The 22,909-nt window shown below is 42.2% G+C and overlaps 1 protein-coding gene across 1 annotated transcript in view; it reads right to left on the bottom strand.

Annotated features, from left to right (window-relative positions):
* Positions 1 to 3,943: 3,943 nt before the first annotated feature.
* Positions 3,944 to 22,909, bottom strand: part of cdk19 (cyclin dependent kinase 19) — a 52,160-nt gene continuing 33,194 nt past the window's right edge. Inside the window, exons 5-13 of the mRNA XM_076756065.1 lie at positions 20,024 to 20,081; positions 18,974 to 19,105; positions 17,900 to 18,043; positions 17,395 to 17,464; positions 17,243 to 17,315; positions 15,689 to 15,786; positions 15,371 to 15,449; positions 9,446 to 9,691; positions 3,944 to 6,123 (exon numbers count right to left, since the gene is read on the bottom strand). Of these exons, the coding sequence (XP_076612180.1) occupies positions 5,998 to 6,123; positions 9,446 to 9,691; positions 15,371 to 15,449; positions 15,689 to 15,786; positions 17,243 to 17,315; positions 17,395 to 17,464; positions 17,900 to 18,043; positions 18,974 to 19,105; positions 20,024 to 20,081 (1,026 nt within the window). The 3' untranslated portion in view covers positions 3,944 to 5,997. The remainder of the gene's footprint in view (positions 6,124 to 9,445; positions 9,692 to 15,370; positions 15,450 to 15,688; positions 15,787 to 17,242; positions 17,316 to 17,394; positions 17,465 to 17,899; positions 18,044 to 18,973; positions 19,106 to 20,023; positions 20,082 to 22,909) is intronic.

The raw sequence follows: 22,909 nt of genomic DNA on the forward strand, positions 1-22,909 counted from the left end.
GTCCGTCTGTACAAACTGCTGAGAGAGGGCGACGACAAGTGCTTATGTTCTCCATTGGAAAAAGACAGGCACATGCAATACTATCAAAAAGGAGGAAATGTGAGAGAGCGGCCTCGAGGTGCACGAGGTGTCATATAGGCGTGTACTAATGTGTGTCTGTCTGCATCTACACACACAGAGAAGCATCATCTGCCGTAAAACTTTCATAGCACTGCCAGAACTTTAGTGTCTAAAGCAAGACGTTAAAAAACATTAAATACTTCTTTATTTACCACTAAATATTTGAGCAACAACAGTGCATTAAAAGACAATTATTGTATCAATATCTCAATGAGAAATTCTTAAAATGTGTTTTTATGTACAGCATTTCAAAACATACTTATAACTGCGCTTCAGTAATGTGTGAGGACAAAATCTACTCGCAGAGAAAACAAGAGCGAATCCTCCATCAGGATTGTTTGCAGTCTTCAGAGGTGAGACACGATGAAGTGAAAGAAAATCTACGGATTCAGCTGTTAGCTTCCACATTGTGTAAATAACAATATGCTACATAGTAATGAGGAAAAAAAAGAGGACACGGACTCAAAGGGCGAACAGAGGAGGCATGACGATACAAACAGAAAATAATATATATATATATATATAAAAAAAAAATATCTGGAACAAATTCCCATGACATCCTTAGAAGATGAACGACTACAAAAAGGCACCATCCACACAAATCAAAACGTGGATTATTATCATTCCTGTAAAAACAGTGACACTGTGGAATATCTGCGTGACAAAGTTGAAAACCAACCTCGAGAAGCCGGCGAGTGATCCCAAACGGCGGCGTCACCCTCATACACTGAGGTGGCATTAACACATTCAGTAACTAGACATGATTTCACGTGAGTAAGTAGAGAGGAAATCGCTCTAAAATAACAAGAAATACGGTCTAGTGATGCCTGCTTTGTCTGACAGAGGTCCCTTTCTATAGCTACTATAGTTAAGGCAGAGGAAAGTTAAAAAAAATGGGTATTATTCATAGCTGTATGGAAATAATAAATATGATTGTATACTATCCATATATATGCATTTCTTTACAATAGTTCATTTAGAGTACATTTCAAAATGCTGTGGAAAAAAGGACAATAAGTGAGCGCTGTCTCCGACTCCTGTACTCAATATTACACAAGGAATGATTCACATCGCCCATCAAAATATAACAAAAGCTGTCAACTGCAAAACCTAAGCAACCTAAGTGAAAGCTTTAGTCTGGGATTTTTTTTTGCATAGGAGTTGTTTGACAGTAATTTGTCTCCCACTGGAGCCTCGTGCTCAATAATACTTGTGACACCTCGTTTGTGTGGTGAGAGAAATTTACAACAAAGTGTCTTAACGTATCCTCGCTGCTACTCGGGTTGACTTCAGGTACACACGCTAAAGGGAGGAGAAAACCTTTGAATAGCTGCTGGTTTTGATCCCCGTCACATACGTACGCCTGAACAGACTGTGTCTCCCTGCATCTGCCTGCCAGAGTGTCAGAACAACAAGAACAAGATGAACCCAACGACTGAAGCAACACACTGTGGAGAGATCGTTTCCAAAATGCTTTACAAACACATTTTGGGTGGAAATTCAATACCTGAAGTTTGTTTTTTTGAGCTGCGCTAATCAGTATTTGTTTAATTAACAAGATAACTATCAAATGTCTGTGTGTCGTGTGAAAGGGGTCACTTCCAGGGACAAACCTGCAGGGGATTCTCACCCCACTCTGCAGTCCCCCTCAGGCCTGTTCAGCGTTTCAGCTTCTTTTAGCACATTGTTTTGGTTTTCAAGTCCACAAACTCTGCTCTTATCGACGCCATTTACAGCCGCAGGCAGCTGTTCTCAGTGGAAAAAGTAGCAGTCTAGCACCAAACGGCAGATGGACAAAGTTAGCAGCTAGCGACTGTACGTAATAAAATATCTAGCAGCTAAAGAGCCAGATATTAACGCCAGATAAACCACAGCAGAGCTACAAGGAGAGTGAACATTGGGCTCTACACGGCTCCAACTGAATTCTACTGCTGCTCCATGTCTACGAGTCGTAAAGATAAGTAACTGTTTGTCAATGCATATCAACTTTATAGAGAGCTGAAGAGAAGCCAGACCTGTTCTGTTCCATAGGAAAGAAAACTTTCCAAATCTTTGCAAATCCAAAGCCATGCAACATAATCCACCATATAAAAATACAGGTGGTTCACTCTATACGCCTAAATAAGGGTTATATTGTGTATGTAACACTTCTATTGTTAGCAGCTTCTGACAAACACTATTCCCCCAGTTTATGGGAAAAGCCACAGTTTACAGCCAGCTGGGATTGAAAATTGGAAATATAACATTAGAACAGAGCATTGGTGGATATTTTGGCTATGAAAGAAATGAAGTAACGATAACAGCAGTACCAGTGCTGCTGCTAAGCTGGTATACTAAGCTGTAATTAGCCCTTTTTTCTTTGTATGCTAACAAATTAATCTTAGTTAATCTTTAAATCCACTATGGTTTACTTGTATTAGCTTCTAATAGTGCTGTAGAGGTGATGATTAGTCATACGATATGAAAAGGGGAGGCCACCCTTTCAGAGGCTGGCTCGGACGTGACGTCATGTCTTCAGCTCTCCATAAGGTGATGATTTGTCATATTTTTTTTCTGCTGGATTGAAGTTGACAAAAAAAAATAATAATCAATGAAAGCAGCTTTAAATATGAGCAAAATGTACAAGATCCAATCTGCTGTTCCTGCTGTTCTGCTGTCAAAATGTTTTGTCAACCAAACACTTTTTTTCAATTTGTGCAAGACTTTTTTCAAATATGTCACGCTGGAACGAGACTGCTGCGACTTCTCAGGTGAAAACGTCAGGACTGGATACAAATCCTGCAACGTTCATCTGCACTTGCTTCAAATCCCTACAAATCACATGTTTATTTTGTTTAAAAAAGTGGAACTGAAAATGAAACTTCTTGCAGAACAGACAGTTTGGATGGAAGTGGCCCCAAACCCAGAACACTGACTGTAATCCAGCTGGCTGCTGCAGAGGAAGAGCCAGCACAGAACACACTGAGCAGCCACTGAGGAGATAGGTACCAAGGCATGAACCAAATGTCTTAAGGAGACACATTTGAGAGGAGTGATGCAAATAACAATTAGTATTCTCTTACTGAGAATAAAGCAGGTGGCTGCTTTCATCATTAGTGAGACATGACTGGAACTGTAGAGACGATATCACTTCTACATTAAAACATTATGACTCATATGTTCAGGTGAAAATAGCTTTAACTCCTGGAACAACATGTCTACTTGATTAACTGCACTTTCACAAAGGACAGAGGTCCAGTCCTCTTTTCCACCACAAGGTGTCAGTGTTTCCCAATCCCACTGCAGGTCACACATCTGCCAGACACAGCTCTACCCCCCCACCACCCCCCCACCCCCAACCCTGCTGTGTCCACGTCTGTGCTGGAGCAGACGCAGTTACAGTTACAGTCAAGTAATCGGGTGCATTCTTTAATACAACCTGCACGGTGGCCGGTCATGTGACCGAGCAGGACCAGTGAGGAGGAGCAAGTTGTGGGGAAACAAAAAGGAGGAGGGGAGTAGAAGACAAGCCTCACTTTGAAGTTTGCCCTTGAAGAGTTGTTTTAAAAGGGTTTTCAGTGGTGGATGAAGTCTACAGGTCCTTTACTTAAGGAGAAATGATAATACAACTTTGTCAGAGCTTTTCTTAAAAAAAGTAGAACAAATCTGGTAATGCAGAATATTTCACCCAGTTTTTACCTGAACCTGTACAAAGAGCTGAGTGTGTCTTTAGAAAAGAAAGCTGCGTTAGAAATATGATGACTAATATTTGATTCTAAATGGGTTTGCATTGAAACAGGCTGGAATACACTTACTGAACTGGACTTTTTCTCATTTTTTTTTTAAAGAAATTAAGTTTTGTTGGGGGAAAAAAGGCATCATGATTTAGTAAGTGATCTGTTGTATCAAAGGAATCTTCACTCTTAATGTACCAAGTACCTTAATTTCTTGAATAAATGTAGTGGAGGAAAAAGCATAATATTTCCTCTGAAATGTGGTGGAGTAGAAGTTTAAAACAGCAAGAAATGGAAATAATCAAGTAAAGAAAAAGAGAAAACAATGACATTTTGACAACTTCTATCACTTAGATGAGAACACTGATATCACTCTCGTACGCTAAACAAGAAGCTACAGCCAGCAGCTGCTTAACTTAGCTTAGCATAAAGACTGGAAACGAGGGAAACAGCTAGCCTGGACACCGTTTCCAGTCTTTGTGCTAAGCTAAGCTAACCAGCTGGAGCTTCATATTTAGAATACAGACACAAGAGTGGTATCGAGAACAAGCGTATTTCCTAAAATGTGCCTTTAAGCACAGTACTTGGGTGACTGTCCTTACATTCCACCACTGAATACCTTGAAAGCGTTTCTCATAGATTGATCATGAAATCAGAAATCAAACAGACGTACAGGTAGCTGATTTCCTGTATCCAAAAGGATGAAGAGGAAAGAATACTTGCTGCAGGCGCTGAGCATTTACACTGCACATTTCCATCAATACTTAGTTTGATTATGGTTGCTCCTGCCTCCTTGGCATCTATTAAAGAACGCACCTGTGTCTCTACCAAATGTTGTGTCTGTACCACGTGTCGCAGTGGAAGAGGACGAGCGTCCATCCAACAAAACTCAGCCCACGTTTGTTCCAGCTCTTTGCAGATCGGTTCAGCGATCAGTGCAGTTCTAGTAAGTAAAAGGATAAACAACATGCATAAAAACATACTGTACACACACACTCCCACACGCTCACACACACTCACAGGGCAACCATGATAACATTAAAACTTTAAAAAAACAATCTGACATCAGGCAGTAACAGTCTCATGAAGCATATAGGGGGGGGGGGCGTCCTGTTAGCTGCCCTGTACGTTTATGCGCACGTTTGTGTTCGGAAACCTTGAAAGTCTTGAGGGTCCACAATAAGACGGGTGTCGGAGCAAAGTGTCCACCGGCAGCTCCTGGACAAGAAAACACTCCAGAGCCGCCGGCCACAAATGAGAGGCGTCCAACCTGCTGACTCCGCTGTCGTCATCAGAGGAAACGAAGCTCGGCTGTCAAATGTGTCTTATCTCTAAACGTAGTGGAGTGAATCAGAATATACAGAACTCAGAGCTGTAAAAAGACATCTACTTTTCTTACTTCCCAAATCCAAATCTAGATAAAGAGAGGTCTAAATATAGAAACCCTATGATAAGAAGATTAGGTTGAATTGCGCATTTAATATTTCCCTGCAATTGCATCAGCAGAGCTGATGTTTTCTGTGTAGAAACATGTGACTGTTGTCTTTTCTTAAAAGGACAGGGTCAGCTCCAACGTTTTCCGCTTTTCTTTTGATTATCCACGGTGATCTTACACTAGAAGATAACAGTAAAGGGCTTTTCCTCCTGTGTATTCTCTCATCCCATCACTTCCATATTTAACAATATTTACAGTGACATCAACTATCAAGGTAAACTTGAAAACTCTAGCAAATAAGTGAGAGGAAAAAAATCAAATAGAAAAAGGTGCTATATAATGTACACATATGAACACAGCTGCAATCCTTCCTCGTGAGGAGCGTTGCGTTTGTAAGTGCCATGGTTCTGAGTCTGTGTGTGTGTGTGTGTGTGACGCCTTCACATCTATCTTACAATATTTTCAGTTGCTTTAAAAACGGTTCACCAGCCCAACGAGGCAGAGCTTCTTGTTGGGTTCTTTTGGTTCCTATGTTTGTTTGCTCTCATGTTCCAGTGCCGCTGAAGGCTTGAGAAGGAGGATGGCTGAGGTGGAATGATGACGTAATGCACGGAGGGAGGTCTGACCAGGATGAGGGAGCGACGCCTCGGCCGCAGTCGAGGTGTACGGTGACGTCTGGTTGGAGGAGGAGGAGCCGACTCCTCTGCTGGTTTAGGAGCGACTGGAGCCTCAGTAACGGTGGGTCTGGTGGGAGTACTGGGAGCTCTGCTGGGAAGACGACGAGTATCCCATGGTGCTCTGGGGCTGAGTGGAACCCTGGACGTTGCTTTGGTAACCAAGGCGGGGGCCGGAGTGCTGACGGAAAGACAGAAAGCAAAGACTGGTGAGCACTCCAGTGATGGGATCTCTGATGGTATGTGTGCAGGCGCTGAGAGGTCGATCAGTGAATCTATTCATTATTAATCAATAACTGAATTATGAATCCCTGATTAAAAGTCCTGGGTGAGCAGCATTTGGGGTCTACACGGCTCAGCTGCTCACCTCATGATGACAACAAGACTTCAGGAAGTCACTGACCCCACTGGACACCACAAATGGATGTAGCCATCATCAGATGAGTAAACCTCTGTGTACAGTGAGTGGAGCTGTCTCCAGTACTTTTCTCCACCTTTCAGCACAGACACTGGTCCGTAATGAAAACTGGCCTCAGTCTGTGTGGCTTTAGTCAGCAGAGGAGCTCACACAGCTCCAACATCACCAACCAACTTTCATACCTTTGACTCCTTTTACTTTTCTATAGAATCACATCTATCACATAACCTACTGAGACATCCATCAAAACACAGCTGCTGATGTGACTCATGCTAGTCTGATCCATGAACACCTGTAGCACCACACAGCAGCTGCAACCATCAGTCCACTGTTGAACTGACACAGTGATGTGTGCATGTGCAGCTGCAGCTTTGGTGTCTGACTGCACATTTCGCCCTTGATGCTAAGCTAAGCTAAGCTAAGCTAAGCTAAGCTAATCACCTCCTGGCTGTAGCTCCATATTTAGTGGAAAGATGTAAAAGTGGTATCAATCCTTAGATCCGTAAGAATACTACTTAAAATGTCTGTTCTTTCAAAAAGGAGAGGTGGAAAGAAGCATTTCAGTACATTTACTTGTACAGTCCTTAAGTGCACTTCTGAGGTATTTGTACTTTATTTTAATATTTCCATTTTACACTTTTTTCTACTTCTACTCCAGTACAGTTCAGAGAGAAATATTATGCTTTTTACTCCTCTGCATTTATTACAGCTTTAGTTTATTTTAGATTCAACTTTGACATAAAAACCACAACACACATTTTCAAATATTTTCATTTTAATAACCAAACAGGTGAAAGTCATCAAACACTCTTCTGGGTCCGTTTGTCAAGCGAGAGCTGTGGTATTGGATCTCAACTCTGCCTTGGAGACTACAAATTAACAGAAAGTTTGCATTACAAGCTAGGCCGCAGAGTTTGAAAGATGTGTGTGTTTACCAGGCAGGGGGGTCTCCTGGCTGTGGCTCAGGAGGTAGAGCGGGTAGTTCTCTAATCAGAAAGTTAGTAATTCAATCCCCAGCTCCTCTAGCCTGCATGTCAAAGTGTCCTTTGGCAGGATACCGAGGGCCACATTCAATGTGTGTGTGAATGGAAGAATGTGGCATGTGCTGTGAAGTGCTTTGAGTGGTTGGTTGATGAGAGAAGCGCTGTGCTAAATGCAGTTCATTATGGGGAAACGTAAGATCTGATGTTTCTGAAGTTTGATCCACAGAAGGAAATAAAAGTCAGCATTTCAGTTTTCGCTCATTCAATTTTTGTCTTTACAACCAACTTCATGGAGGTGAAACACTACTTTAAACAGCTTTAATACTCATGTAATAGATCAAACATGTCCACCAGCAAAGAGAAAGAAGATGAAAAGTGATCAAGTGTAAAGCTGGACGTTCAAACTCGCTGCCTGAAGCTGGCTGTGAGGACCGGGGACCTCAGCTGAACTGATTACATATCTACACCACTGAGTCCAGGTCACATGTACAACATTGCATCATTTAGGAGAATGAATGGAGAGTGGTGCATGGTGGGATAGCCTGCGGGGCCTGGATCAATGAGGGGAAAAGTAGGATGCTGGCGGTGACGGCGCTGTCAGACAGCTAGCCACCCTCCTGATATGTCAGCCCACTCCACTGGTGTATTTATACATCTGCTGAGGCCTGACAGCTACCAGCTGTCTCACATGCAGCCTCAGCCAATGCTATATATATCAATATATGTGATATGCTTATATGTAGGCCTGATAGGGTCACCATACAGAGGCACTGAGCATGTGCAGTGCATTTACTGACACATCCTCTGCCCGGCCCTGCCCTCATCGCACTCTCTCGTCCACTCAGAAATTTCCCACTCTTGGCCCTGTGAGGAGACTTGAGCCAGATACAACAGACGCCAGAGCAGGAAGCAAACGCTTGCAGGCATCACAGTGACTTGCTATCAGCTCTGCTGGCGGGACAATGTGGAATGTTTTTATCAGTCAGCCAACAGTTAGCTGCTGTTGTTTGGTGTATTATACGTGTATGTGCGTATATGTCTCCCTCAGCATATGCCAGACACACAGATTACACACACACACCGATTACACTGCTGACATTCCATGACATCTGTCTGCATGTAAGGAAACGTTGACCATCTGCAGTGCCTCCACTTCTTTCTGATGTGCAGAAAAATTGAGGATAAATCTCTACGTAGCAGGCTACAACACAGCTACAGGAATGTCAAGTAAAACTTTAATATCTATAACCTCACAAGGCTGCATGTATATTTAGTCTGTCAGACAACGCCATGCACGTCCCAGAGCCCAAGGTGACATCTTCAAAATACTAACAGTCCAAAAGCCGAAGACATGACATGAATGATGATATATAACACAGAACAGCAGAAAATTTGATTAGTTTAGATGAAATAACCAACTGTTTCAGTACCAAACGCAGAGAAGTTAAAGAATAGGCAGATACATCCACACTGAAGGAACAGTGTAGGACTCCTGGCCCTTATTACACAGAGCTATGCAAATTGAGAACATAGCATATGATAAATATGAATATATCATACTATCTGTGAATGCATTTCTGTGGCTAAAATAAGGGGACTGTCCAGTCCATTAAATACCTGAAAAATCAAAGGATGTCATCACAAAGGGTCTCCGACCTCTGCATAAATGGTATTGAAAAAGACGGGATGTCTAACACCTCACAGTGCATATCGTCATATCACAGCCCTGAGCCCAATGCTTCCAAGTGATGATGTAAATCTTTCAAAAAAAGTCTCAGGAATTTCCTAAAGCAGCAGATCACTGCAGCAAAATTCACTCAAAGGAATAAGGATATAATAAGGAATAAGCAGCGAATTTTGGGACTATTTTCAGCTGCGGATTAATCCACATTTGGTTTGCTGCTAGTATTTCCGGAAATGGACTGAAAACTACAGTGTGTGTGTTCACGGTAATGAGCTAACATATCACCCAGTGCAACAGCGTGGCTCACTGATGACCTTTAACAATGGGGCTGTGTGGCACAGAGGAAGAAGATGTATCTTTGATACACAATAGATGTCAGACACTTCCTTCTGGAGCACGAACTTAAAGTTCCACTAACCTGGTACTCTGACTGTAGCACCCCAGTGCCTGAGGAGGCCCCAGAGGGCCCAATCCGAGGTTTCTTGTTGGGGGGCCCCTGGTCCTGGCCATGTTGTAAACCCCCCCCAGCGGTGCCCCCCGTGGCTCCGGCGGTGCCGTTGGTTTGGGCCGAGCTCTGCTGGGAGGTGGCCTGCTGGGCTGCTGTCTGCTGCTGGTTCTGGGCCTGAGTTTGGCCGGTTGTCTGCTGGTGCTGCTGGGTCTGGTTCTGCAGACGGACACAGAGGGCATGTTTGAGTCTTTTTGTTCTCGCCTCTGTTTGTCTGGATTCTTTTGTGCTTCTGTGAGCCACTTTCCCTGAGATGACTGAAATGTAATCTAACATATGGAATGACTGAACACCTGACAAGACGAGGACAGAAACACTGAGTAACTCAGTGTATATTTAGACCATGAGGATGGCTCATACCGTCTGTTTGTGTGTGTGTTTGGTGATATATCATCATTAAACGTTTTCACATTTTCAAGAGAGGCCAGTGGTCACAGGAAGTGCTTTCATTGATTCGATTTGCCTCAAACAATAAACTTACACAAACCAGATTTCTTTACGTCACCTTCAGCGGAGTCATGAGATTACTTAATCATAATTTACCTGATAATTCTCCATTGTCGGCAAACTGACAGAAAAAGCAAAATTATTCCACTAACGAGTTTTGATTACACAGATTATCAACAAACAAACTCATTTAATTGGCTTCCAAATGGTATAAAAAATCTGGAATAACTGTACATAATGATCATAGATCGTAATGAATGAGTAGTTATTGAGGGAAAACTCTCGTAGTTCTATAATATGGTCATGCAGAATAAAGCATTAATACATACGTTATGACTAATAATGAGCAAACATGCTACTAATTTGCATGCTAATAAGCAACTACTTGATGGTGAATATGTGTACCTTCATATAAACTCTTACCCAGAATCTTTTCCAGTCCTTCACTACATGAAGATTCAGATTTCAAAGTTTTTATGGACTATACTATGGAGTATCTATGGGTAATAGATTAGAGGGCCTTCCATTACCCAGGTTGGAAAATTATCATTTGGCACATCAAATGCAGTTTATTTCATCCTTCTGTGAGGGCGATGGTGTCCCCTCCCCTCCTGGATACAAATTGGATTATATTCCCCACAAGAACAGATATTCAATGATTTTAGTTGTAAATGGAGCTCCAGAACTATATCAACAGGATAGACAATCCCATTTGATTAAAATATGGTGTGAGACTCACAGAAGCCGCGGGCTGAAGATGGGAGTGTTACCAAAATCACCTGTGAGATAAAATGAACTCATACGCGCAACTGTAAATCACAAGAAGCCAGCATTGGGAAGACTGTCATAGAAATGGTCTCCCTGAACAGCTGAAGAGGAAATATGACCCTGGAATGACTTTATCTGTTTACTAATCTGCTGAAACTACTTCATGAGGGAAATATATACAAATGTATTTCTACAATGTATTCCATACTGCTGAATGAGGCTCTGCTCAGATTCATGTCAATACAATTTGTCAGCTGCTGTTATTTGTCAAGGCCTTGTACTGTTTCTCTGCTGTCTCTAACACACACACACACACACACACACACACACACACACACACACACACACACACACACACACACACACCTGAAAAAAGCCAGGTGTCTGGGCATTTGGGCATTTCTACACATGACTTTCTGCTAAACATGTATGTAATGTAGCAGAGGCTCAGCAGTCTTGTCCTTGTTTGTTTCAGTTTGTATTTGTCTGCATATCCATGCTGGATTGAATTTGTGTTTTTTTTGCTTCTATTTTCATGCGCCTCACACCCCCTCAGACACCGGTCTGAAGCAACAAACTCAGTTCATGTGTTTCTTTCCGGACAGCAGCTCCTAATGTGATCGGTGTTTCGAGCAGCATGTTCCTGTTGTAGCTGCTGCAGGTGGAGCTAGTTTGAACTACCTAATACGCCCTCTGCTACCTTAAATCAACAGTTCCCAAACTGGGGGTCGGGCCCCTACAAAGTCACATGAGGGGTTGTGAAATGATTCATGGGAGAGAAAAGAAGAACAAAGTTCTGCTTTGCACATTTCTTTCTCTCTTTTTCTCTGATCCTCGAACATTGATTCAAATGAACATATGTGAGACATTTAGAGGGGAAATGTCTCTCCAAGACCCCTGAAACATGACAAGGAGCCACAACTCTTTAGCTATGTGTTGCTCATCATGTACTTTTTAAGGCTGAATTGTAATCTTGTCATCAAATAGTAATCAAAGCTGTTGAATAAATGTAGTGGAGTGAAGTACAGTACTTGATTAAATGTACTTAGTTACTATCCACTGCTGGGGCCCAATCCTGCTGCACTGTGTTTCTGCATGTACAGTGTGTCCCTGCCTCTGGCAAAGTCACAGCTGAATCCCTGTAGTGATTTATTACACTGTAAAAATAGCTGAAAGAACAGAGAAGAGACTGTTGACGCTAATGGGCTGCAGATTTCACTTCGACTGTAACACAACATTGTTTAATATGTAACAAAACCTGCTCTTTTATGGCTGGAATGTAAAACTGTCCAGATACATCTGGCACACTGAGATGATAAAACCAGCATCTAACAATGTAGCTCTCTAAATGTCCATCCTGCAGTGCTGAAAAGCTTCAAAGCTGGCAAGCTGTAATTTAGAGTCCCATAAGTCCCCAAAACATTCCACAATAAAAGAACAGAGGCTGAAAAATAAATGGAGCTCTCTGTGAGATGGGTCTGCAGGGGAAGATTTTCTCTTTGCAGCACAAATGACAGAAAACGATCCACCGCCTGAATTCGACCACCTGCTCATGGGTTCTTCAAAAAGTACAAGAATTTTAATACAGCGACAAATGCAGTGACTTCTGCCAGGAGCGAGACTCTTCATGACGCTTAAAAACCTACATTATGGTGCTGACAGCACCCAGAATAGATAACTTTAACTGACTGATGGTCAACTCCTGTGGTGGTGTGTTGAAAGGTAAAAATGATAAAGCTTCTCACAGCCAGTCAATATCAAGAAGATGTGCCTCAACACAGCTGGTTATTTATAAGAGCTGAAACCATCGGTCAATTAAAAACTAACAGAAAAATAACTTTTGATCATGAATGAATCATTTCACATCCTCTCACTGTAAATTCTCCACTGCTTCTCCCTTTTCCCATTTGCTGTTTGGAACGTCACCTTGAGCTCTCTTGTGAAAAGCATGTTTGCACTCATTTTTTAGATTTAATAAATTAAGCAATTAATTGAAAAGATAGTTGTCAGATTAATTGTTAACAAAAAGTCACATTCAGTTACTTTCAGTACAAATAATCATATAAACTAAAATTACTGCTTCATGGTTGTTTGCCTCCTCCAACCAGTCAAGCAGCAGTTTACGTCCATGTCTGTCCAGACTCATATATTACATGTAGTGAAGACTTTGAAGGGATTTAATAAAAAGTATTCAGTGTATTTTTTGGTCAAATGAAAGTCATCACTATATTCACAAGTTTGATTCCAGTGAATAACGTCCAGTGAGAAACATGCTATCTTCACTCAGAGACTAGTTTTCCAGAGGAGCACAGAGGACTGATGGAGAGCTTCATCACATGGAGCAACAACAGTCACCTTTGACCTTTCCTTGACCTTTCCTTGACCTTTGTTATATGAAACATCATCACATTATCATTGAATCCTATAAGCCGTTTGTGTGAAATGTTCTCATAATTAGCATATGGATTACTGAGTTAATGGCATGTTAGGTGAGGTCACAGTGACCTTTGACCACCAAAATCTAATCAGTCCATCCTTGAAGTGAATGTCTGAGCCAAAGAAATTCCCTAAAGGTGTTCCCGAGATACTGCGTTCATAAGAATGGGATGTACATCGCACATGCTGACGTACGGTCAACCTGAAAACACAATACTCTGACCACGGCTGTCGCTGGTGTGGAGGCATGAAAATAAGCATAATATCTATGGTATCATGTACATTTCATACTTGACCTCATGAGTCCATAATTGATTTTCTTTTAGCCTTTCCATCTGTGATGACACTTACTCACATAATGCAGAGGCAGCGCTGACATGAACTTGAATCTCTGAGCCGTTATGAGAGCGACGTACCCACAAAACAAGTAAAAAAACACCATTTTGTTCGAGATTGAAAGCGTTTCCATTGTCTGCTGTGGTAACATTAAACACTGCAGTGACGAATGAGCAGGGACCAACCCAATGCTGGTAAAGCTAACCAAACTGTGCTAAAACAAAACTAGCTGGCCACTGAGCTGTAAAATGTAACATGAGAGAATGTGGCTGTATCCCAGCCTCTGCAGCCAATAGATCACACTGCTCTGTTCTCAGTGTCAGGTGGGGAACATAAATCAGAGGTTACAGCATGTGTCGGAGAGACAGCTAAAGCCTCCAACCTCCACCTGGAGAGACGCTCTGACTGCTGCTCTGCTGCGAGGCACAAATGACCCCATGAATAAATCAGCTGCTCATGTTTGTCCAGCTTGTGTTTTTCTTCCTCTGTCATTATTTTCTATGGACGCACAGTCATACGAGCTCACTAGATTCCACAGGTTCACACTGGGGTGGGGTTTGGATCACTTAATGCAGAGGGGTGCCACAACTTTTACAGAAGTCACACAACACTGCATAGTTTACACTTACCTGCTCCAAGGTTAAGACAGTAAAAATTGTGCACTTTCAGGATAAAAATAGTAATTAATCCATAAATCACATAAAATGACACTTTTTGTTAAGCTAAAAAGCTTGAATACTGACAGCGGTGACGAGTCCCCACATAAGGTAATGTTGGGAAAATGCAACCTGACTGCTATTCTGGTGTCATAAAGGGTAGAAAGTGTCAGATATCTGAGGTGATACTAATACTGATTAGTGGCAATTCATGTGTTCTATCAGTGTGATGAGGTTTGTCCAAGACACAGTTGAAAGCACGAGAGGTTAATTCAGTTTAATATGGTGATGTCTTCTCTGTGGTCAGGTGCAGTCATGGACGAAAGTATTGGCACAAGTGTTGGTTTTCTAGCAAAATGTGCACACTTCTGGAGTTTTATTTGATAAAATAACCAAACCGGGATCATTTCAATTACTTAACACAAGTAAAACAACAATTGGTTTCCCCAAATTCAACTCAAAATACCACCAAAATGTCGCGGGAAATGAAAACTGCATGGTCAAAAGTATTGGCACCCCTTCACAATAAGTGGTTTTTGTACTGATAAAAGCTATGGAGCAATGGAACAAAACTAGAACTTTTTGGGCCCCCTGACCAGTGGTTATGTGTGGAGGATGAAGAATGAAGAATGCTCTGAAAGGTGCACCATGCTTAAAGTGAAGCATGGCTATGGCCAGGTGATGCTCTAGGGCTATTTTGCTTCCTCTGGTACTGTAAATCAGTAAAAGGCGAGGAAGAACATTGATTTATTGAAATATTTGGAAATCCCTGGAGAAAACATCATGCCTTCGATAGAAATCCATTTAACTGTAATGTTAGTCAACTGGAGCCTATTGTTCTTCAGAAATTGATTGATATTTTTCAGGAAAGCTACCAGAGCTGAAGTCTGACTACCCATAACCTTAACACAAGATTCTAACAAAGAGAAGTGTGCTTTTGTTGTTTAGTTGTGCTTAGTTATTGAAATGATCCTGGTTTGGTTATTTCATCAAAAAAACCTCCAAAGTGTGCACAATTTGCTAGAAGACCAACACTTCCAGAGGGGTGCCAATACTTTCCTCCATGACTGTACACCTCAAAACCATCTATACAAAGTCGAAGGTGGGTGTCCCTCCTGAGAGTTACTCTGGACGTAACGAAATGAAATGGAATGATTTTCATGCTGTGCCGTGTTTTCAGCAGCTGGATAATTACCTTTTCTGTTTTCTCCTCTGGCTCGTCTTCATTTAGAAACTCTCGTTTTGGGTAGGGGATCTGACACCCAGCAAACACACTAGAGGCAATCACAGAGAGTGATTTCAGTATTTCTGCATTAACACACTGCACCACTCCATTCCACAATACTAACCAAAACACATTCCTCTCCAGAAACACAGGGCAAAAACCAGGAAGGGAGGTTAAAGCGTGAACAGTAAGTTCCTCATACTTAAAGGAGTAAATCACTGCGGGCCTGTTTTTCTTTTGCTGAGTCAAGACAAAAGAAAGCCTCTTTCAAAGTTTACGAAGGCTCACTCAGTGGTTGGTAATGGGTCCTCCAGGAAGTACGGGTCCTGCAGCGCCTGCTCTGATGTGATTCTTTTGGTGGGGTCCATTGTGAGGAGTTTCTGGAGCTGACGACACAGAAGAATAACACAGTTGTTGAATGTAGTAATATTTTTAGCGCTGCGGAGCTCTTCGATATTCAGTGCAGTCACAAAGTATTAACACATGTTTTGCTTTGTTTTGGCTCGACTCCAGTACACTGGAAGTCAAATGGAACAATGACTGTGAGTTTAAGGCAGTTCACATACTGAGTGGACACTGTAGGACTCCTGTTCCTTGTTATACACACATTTAGAACAGTTTAGCAGGACAATGGACCTCATGAGTGATTTGCAAGCCTACTCTAGATGGCCACTAGATGTGTGTGTGTGTGTGTGTGTGTGTGTGTGTGTGTGTGTTAAAGTTGAGATAGTTTGGTGAATCCAGATTAAGGCTTGTGTGAACTACATGTATAAAAGGGCCACAGTTCCTGCAGAGTTCATCTGATGTGGACGTAAACAGCCTCAAACTAAAGTCATCAGTTTAGTTTCAGTCATTCCTTCTGTTCAAATCCAATGTGATGCACTAAAGTAACACAACAGGAAGTGTGTCACAATCCTCATACTTTCTGACTGCGTTGCACACCACTGAGTTCATTAATAAGCGACGGCAGTCAGTTGCATCGCATTTAAAACACATTAATGCCTAAATAACATGTTCTACATATCGGCTTTTTAACTCCTTTCTATGTGTTAACTGCAGGTCATCTGACTCTTTAATAAAAGTAAAATTTGACAAATGAGGACATTTATTCCTGTAATGTTTGGACAACCCAGACATCTCTAACACTTTCTTTCTGTAGTATCTAGACAGGCATTTTTACAAATAAACATTTATCATATACAGACACGACTACGAGGTTTCTATATGACAAAAAGAAGTTGGGACACTGTAAACCGTGAAGAAAAACACAACAAATGAACTGTGTTTTATCCACAACAGTGTTACAAAGTGTTACTGAGTCCATGTAATAATCTCCTTCATACAATCATGTGTTCACAAAGTGGTGAACCTCGCTCCATCCTCACTTGTGAATGACTGAGCCTTTCCAGGATGCCCCTTTCATACCCAATCATGATGCTATCACCTGTGGAATGTTCCAAACAGGTGTTTTTGGAAAAATATCAATGAAGTTGATGAGGTCAAATATCAAATTTGTACTGTTATTCTTTGTACTGTTTTTAACTGAGTATATGTCAGAAAGGACTAACAAATGACCACGTTTTGTTTTATTTTTATGTTTTATACAGTGTCCCAACTGTTTTTGGAATGGGGTTGTATGACTCATCCCTCTCACAGGGGTTGTTAGTCATAGCTTTTTTTTTTCGCAGTAATTCTTTTGAAAATCCAAGAAATCCAAGACACAGTGTTTGTACATTTCTATTTTTGTCCAAATCAGTGCAGATGATCTTTCCTTATGTATGTGTGTGTGTGTGTGTGTGTGTGTGTGTGTGTGTGTGTGTGTGTGTGTGTGTGTGTACCTACCAACAGGAACACTTTGCTGTCTGGCTTGACTTTATGCTTCTCCATGTATTTGATTAAGCTGCTGTTTGCATACCTACGAGATGAGAAAACAACAATACACATGAAAAATCAGTATGACTGCATTTTATATCTTCTGGACATGATCCACTCACGTTGTCCTCCTGAAGTCTTTCTGCAGCGTTGGGTACTCTGGCATCTTCCTAATGTCTTCCCAGTCCTTATCTGTAGAACACAAACGCACAAGATCAGGCTCAACTTTCAGAAACAGGCAGAAAGTGTATGAGAGCTTTTTATCGGACTGTACGGAAAACAGCCAGGAGAACAAACATAACTTTCTTTGTCTCCAAGACACACTTCAAGTTAACGGTTGTGAAACATGAAAACTGGTGCGGTGACAACAGAAAGCAGTGGTTGACTCTGATGGCTCACTGTATCATCGGATCATTTTGCTGTGATTCGTGGATGACGACAAAAAGCAGACTTAAACACACTGTATGTCATTCCTGCTGCTACGAGAGCCTCAATCCAAACAAAAGACACAGTTTGATGACGCTTCCCTGCTCCTCATTATGAGCGTAATTCAGAATCAAAACAGCAGGCTAACGCAGGCTGTGATCTCAGCATGTGTTGTTGTACTTGTGTGTATTGTGCACAGACCTGCGGGGAAACCCATGACGCTGAATATCCTGTCCAGCTGGTCGTGATGGAAGGGGTTACTGGTCTTGATGTCTTCCTGGCGACAGTGAAAGATGGGCTCGGATGTTAGCAGCTCCGCAAAGATGCAGCCAATTGCCCAAATATCTGGCGCACACACGCAGACACACACACACACACACACACACACACACACACACACACACACAGAGTACATTAGCTGCAGTGCATAGTCTGGAATCCTGGAATAACTAAAAGACAGTTTTTCAAGTCTGTCTTACTAGCTGCTTGTCCAAACAAGACTTAAGGGGATGTTTCACCCAAATGATTGTTGGTCTTGAATGTGAAGCAATTTTTCATCCTACTTTACTGCAAGTCAAATTTTATTTCCACCATTTCCTCCACTGGTTTCTGCTGGAAATACGCTTATTCGCTTTCCGACGAAGGAGCAAATTTTCCTTTAGATAAGTTTTTATCTTCCATCTGACCAGAAGATTAATACCACGGCTCTGTTTTTGTATGGACTAAATCAACAATCAGGTGATAGTTGGTGAGTTTTAGAGATGCTGGTTGGCAGATTTTGTTACCTTTGGACAGCTAGTTGTTTCCCACTGTTCCCAGCCTTAAGCTAAGCTAACTGAGTGCTGGCTGTGGCTTTATGTTTTCTCTCTTTATGTTGCCTTCTCATCTAACTCTAGAAAGCAGATAAGCGTATTTTCCCATAATGTGAAACATTCCTTTAAACTCCTTTTCTATCGGGCCGTCTCTTTCACACCTCATACACACACTTAGAGACCTCTGCGTATGAACTACGATGATGACAGACTGACACTTCATGTTCCAGGAATGATAAATATAGACACACCCGCCTAATACCGGAGACCACAGGTCACATGGGCACTGTCAGCCAGCAATGTGCATTCCTATTCATGCAGAGACACCTTGGACCTGATCATGCTGCTGCTCCTGTTTCCATCGTGCAAACAGCCAGGGATCAAAGTGCTCGGTGAGTTGTAAGGTTCGCGGCTGTCTTAACACACTCGAGGGCTGACTTTGTACACGTGACCCCAGACTCACCAATAGCTTTGGTGTAGTGCCGGGCCCCCAGCAGCAGCTCAGGTGCCCTATACCAGAAGGTCACCACCACGGGGTCCAGGTCTGCCAGTGGCTTGAGAGGAGAGTTGAAGAGTCTGGCGAAACCCATGTCAGCTACAGGAGGCATGGGGAGAGGACAGATGAATTCAACAAAGACGTTATCAGAAAGTGGAATGCAGGCTGGCCCCAGGTTGAAGGCTACTGTCAGGGCCGCAGGCTCCTAATGACTCAGACAGCACCTCAGGCACACTAATCTGCCAAAGGCTTGTAACATAGATCCTGATGGTGTCAGGCAGGTTTCAGGCCTGAATAATTTAATAGTTAAACCTGACCTATGAAGGACACAAAGCACAGTGTTAAGCCGGGCTACTGCAGGAACAATACAGCACCTATCTAATTTAATGTTATTTGTTTATAATGCTACATTGATTCAAGTGTAACCTTAAGTAAAAACACAGATTAAATGATATTTTTATTCAATTATTGTGATGATTTTACTTTTTTAAAACCTGAGCATCAAATGAAAGCATGAAAGTGCAGGTCAACAGAGGTTAAGAGTGAGTCATCCACTTATTCACGTCAAGCTTCCTTTAAGATAAGCGGTCAGACCTGTTTTGCATTGACGCTAACAACAGAGATACACAGCTGTGTTGCCTTGGAGCGCTGTTTAGTGAGTTAAACATCTGTTGCAGCCCTGCGCAGTAACATAAGTCACTCAGGGACATCGTGGGGAAATATTCACCGACACCAGTAACACTGTAGAACAATAACTTAGTAGTACTACTGTGTGCACAGGGTTTAAAAATAGACTCCAGCATTGCAGCATTACCCTTCAGCAGTCCCCTGGCCAGCTGGCTTATGTAACAGCCCTGAACTGAGCACCCTGTTGACCTCTCAGACAGAAAGTTAAACACTGCAGCTATGGACACTCAAACAAGTCAACAGCCTCATTGATCCATTATCGTGATGACAGCAGGATCTATGATTTGGATCACTTAGGATCAAGCAGTTTACAGAGACAGTCCAGCTTACCGATTTTAACTCTTCCTCGTTCGGGACCTTCCCCCATCACCAGGATGTTAGCTGGTTTCTGGAGGAGACGGAGAAATATTAGATACTGTGTACGATACAAACCATTTAGTGTTTACTTTAATTCAGAAGCGTTAACTGTGACAAAGGACACTGTTTTTAGAATCACCCCCAGTTTCATCGGTGATTCTCTTCTCATGCGGTGGCATGTACTGGCTGCCCTGTTGGTTATTGAACCACACGACCACATGAGCATGTCAGTCCGCCATTTTGAGAGAGTGCACTTAAAACTCTGTTCCCGTGACAGCCCACGCAGGGAGGGGGGTCCAACGCACTCAAGCACCTGGACACAGACGTCTGCTTTTGGGGAGGAACTTGTAACAAACAGAAGGCTTGTGAGAGTCAAAGCTGAGTTAGCCTACTGACCTGAATAAAAGCCTTTCATAAGGATCTGATGGAAAGCAGTGCTTTGTCTTTAAGAGAGTTTATCAATAAGTTTAAAGCTGCAGCATTTTTTTTTTTTTTTTTGGGTCCAAGTTTAATAAAAAAATGACAGCAATGCCACAGAAAAGTCTTATATATTCTTTTTTAATGGTATGTGTAACATAAAAGTCATTTACTACATTAATCTAGATAAATATCTACACTTACTTTTGGGGGATCTATATTTAGGCCATCCTTGTCCATATGTTTAGGCTACATATCTATATTGAGGCCATTTACTATATATGTATCCCTATTTGATCTATTCTAATTCTGATTAACACTGAAATCCTTGATTAGTTGTAAATTACCCACTAAAGCCACATGTCCTCATTTTTGGAATTTCATTGGCGTATGAAGAGCTAGTTATTTGTACTGTGGGTTGTAATTCGCTCGATTATTGCACTAGAGAAGAGAACAAGGCATTCGACGTGGACTCTCACTGGCTCCTGTAGAGGTGAAATGGAAGATTGTAATTGGTAAAAAGAAGTGTCAGTCGAAAGTGCAGTGGTCATCTGGACACCAACATACTGCTTATACGTGGACATTATAAAGGAGAAAACTTGGAATATTAGCACGTTTGCCAGCTGAATTGGAGATAAAACAGCTTTCCATGGATCATCATGGTGCTTTTATTTTCTTATACACTTATTCTTCTGTTCCAGCTCTGGGTTGCTTCCAACCAAGTCTGGAGGAAAATATCTGTAAATGTTCCACTATGTTCAGGGACATAGTGGGTTCAATGTGTCGGGCTTAAGGATGAAAAAGAAAAAAAATCCTACTGCCATTATTTTGACGTGGTGATTGCAATATATAAAAATGATGATGATGATGATGATGATGTGACTTTCGCTGGGGGTTACACCAGCCAAGTATGCTCCCTTAAAGAATATAATTCCCTCCTGAAGAATATAATTTGTAGGCCCGGGCATCTCTCTAACCACAATGCTTTCTTTTAACACTACATTGAGACACATTTCACCTTTATCAGAAATTCGCAGCTCCTTTGATTTGGATCCTTCTCTTGGCCATATTTGTGTGCTGTGCAGAGCTGAGCAGGTAGCACACAGTATATCGGGCGTATGAGAGCATTTTGGCTGAAGACAGTTACTGGGTCCCAACGCTTTGAGCTAAAAGAGGCTAAAACGCCCAGAATACATCCTGAGGGGAGCTGCACAGTTACACAATCATTTTCTGTGGGTTTGCCACTAAGTGCAGGACCTTTCATATTCCACACAGTCATTCCATTCACTGTCACAATGAAAAGCACAGGTGAGCGTCGCTCTAATGCCACAGCTTCCACTACAAAATGTTATTTGTGGTTTTTATTGAGAAAGACATGTGCAGCATGAGGAAGTCACAGAGGCACGGACACACACAGACGCACACACACATTAGGACTGACGGGTTTTTAAATTACTGCTTCACAGCAGTTATATTTGGTACATGTAATTCTAAGTACTGTGTTGTTATTCGCTGAATGACCCAGGGATGTCCAAAAAGCATCCCGCCACGCATTTAATCAGAGGGAAAATGTCACAAGGCCCATGTTTTCAAGTTTACAGTTGCCTTCTCATGCAGTAGGATACGGAATCTGCTTGTCGTCAAACAGTCTGCCTACTCTCCCTGGGTGTCTGTGTGAATGAAACCCTCTGGCTCGGTGGACTCAGATCTGCCTGGCAAACACGTCTTGTTGCTATAGAAACAGCGCTAATAATGAGGTCCATTATTCACGCCCACAACACGACACGCCTCGAACGGCAAACACAAAGACAGACGTCTCGAAAAGGGCCAGAGGAGTTCAGGCTCAGCAGCTCCTCTTTCACATTCGAAACGTGCCGAACTGAATTAATATGCCCCGCATGAACATATTCATCCTGGCTGTTTGAGAAACACTTATTACCACTTGAATGTTCTGTAAAAGACCTGAGTGAGCGTCAGTGCCTCTTCGAAATGCGAAATGAGCATGTAAAATAACAGCCTGGCGAAAACTGAATGTGAGTGAACGAGAGGCCGAGTGACACAGTGAGGGACAACATGACACATGATAAAATGACAGAAAAACACGCGTTTCAGATGTGAACTAGGTTATTCTGAATGGGCACCGGATTGTGTTTCACAGCCCAAAATTGAGACTTCCTCTTGAATTCATCCAGTGAAATCAATCAGTTACAGTTGGTTAGTTTCATAAATGGATCAGGAGCCGAGGGAAAACACACGCTCCATCCCACTGAGGACCGTAAAGTCAGTCCTCAGGGACGTGGGCCCCTTCTACAAAACCATCTACCTCTTCGTCTCAAAAACTAGGCCAGCTCAGGAGCCAGAGGTGCACTTATAGAACAGAACGGGCGAGTTAACAATCAGGCTGTCCTGAAACCAGAAGGTCACAACCAACAGGACCACATG

This window comes from Chaetodon auriga, chromosome 18 (assembly GCF_051107435.1).
Source record: "Chaetodon auriga isolate fChaAug3 chromosome 18, fChaAug3.hap1, whole genome shotgun sequence".
Taxonomy (NCBI): domain Eukaryota; kingdom Metazoa; phylum Chordata; class Actinopteri; order Chaetodontiformes; family Chaetodontidae; genus Chaetodon; species Chaetodon auriga.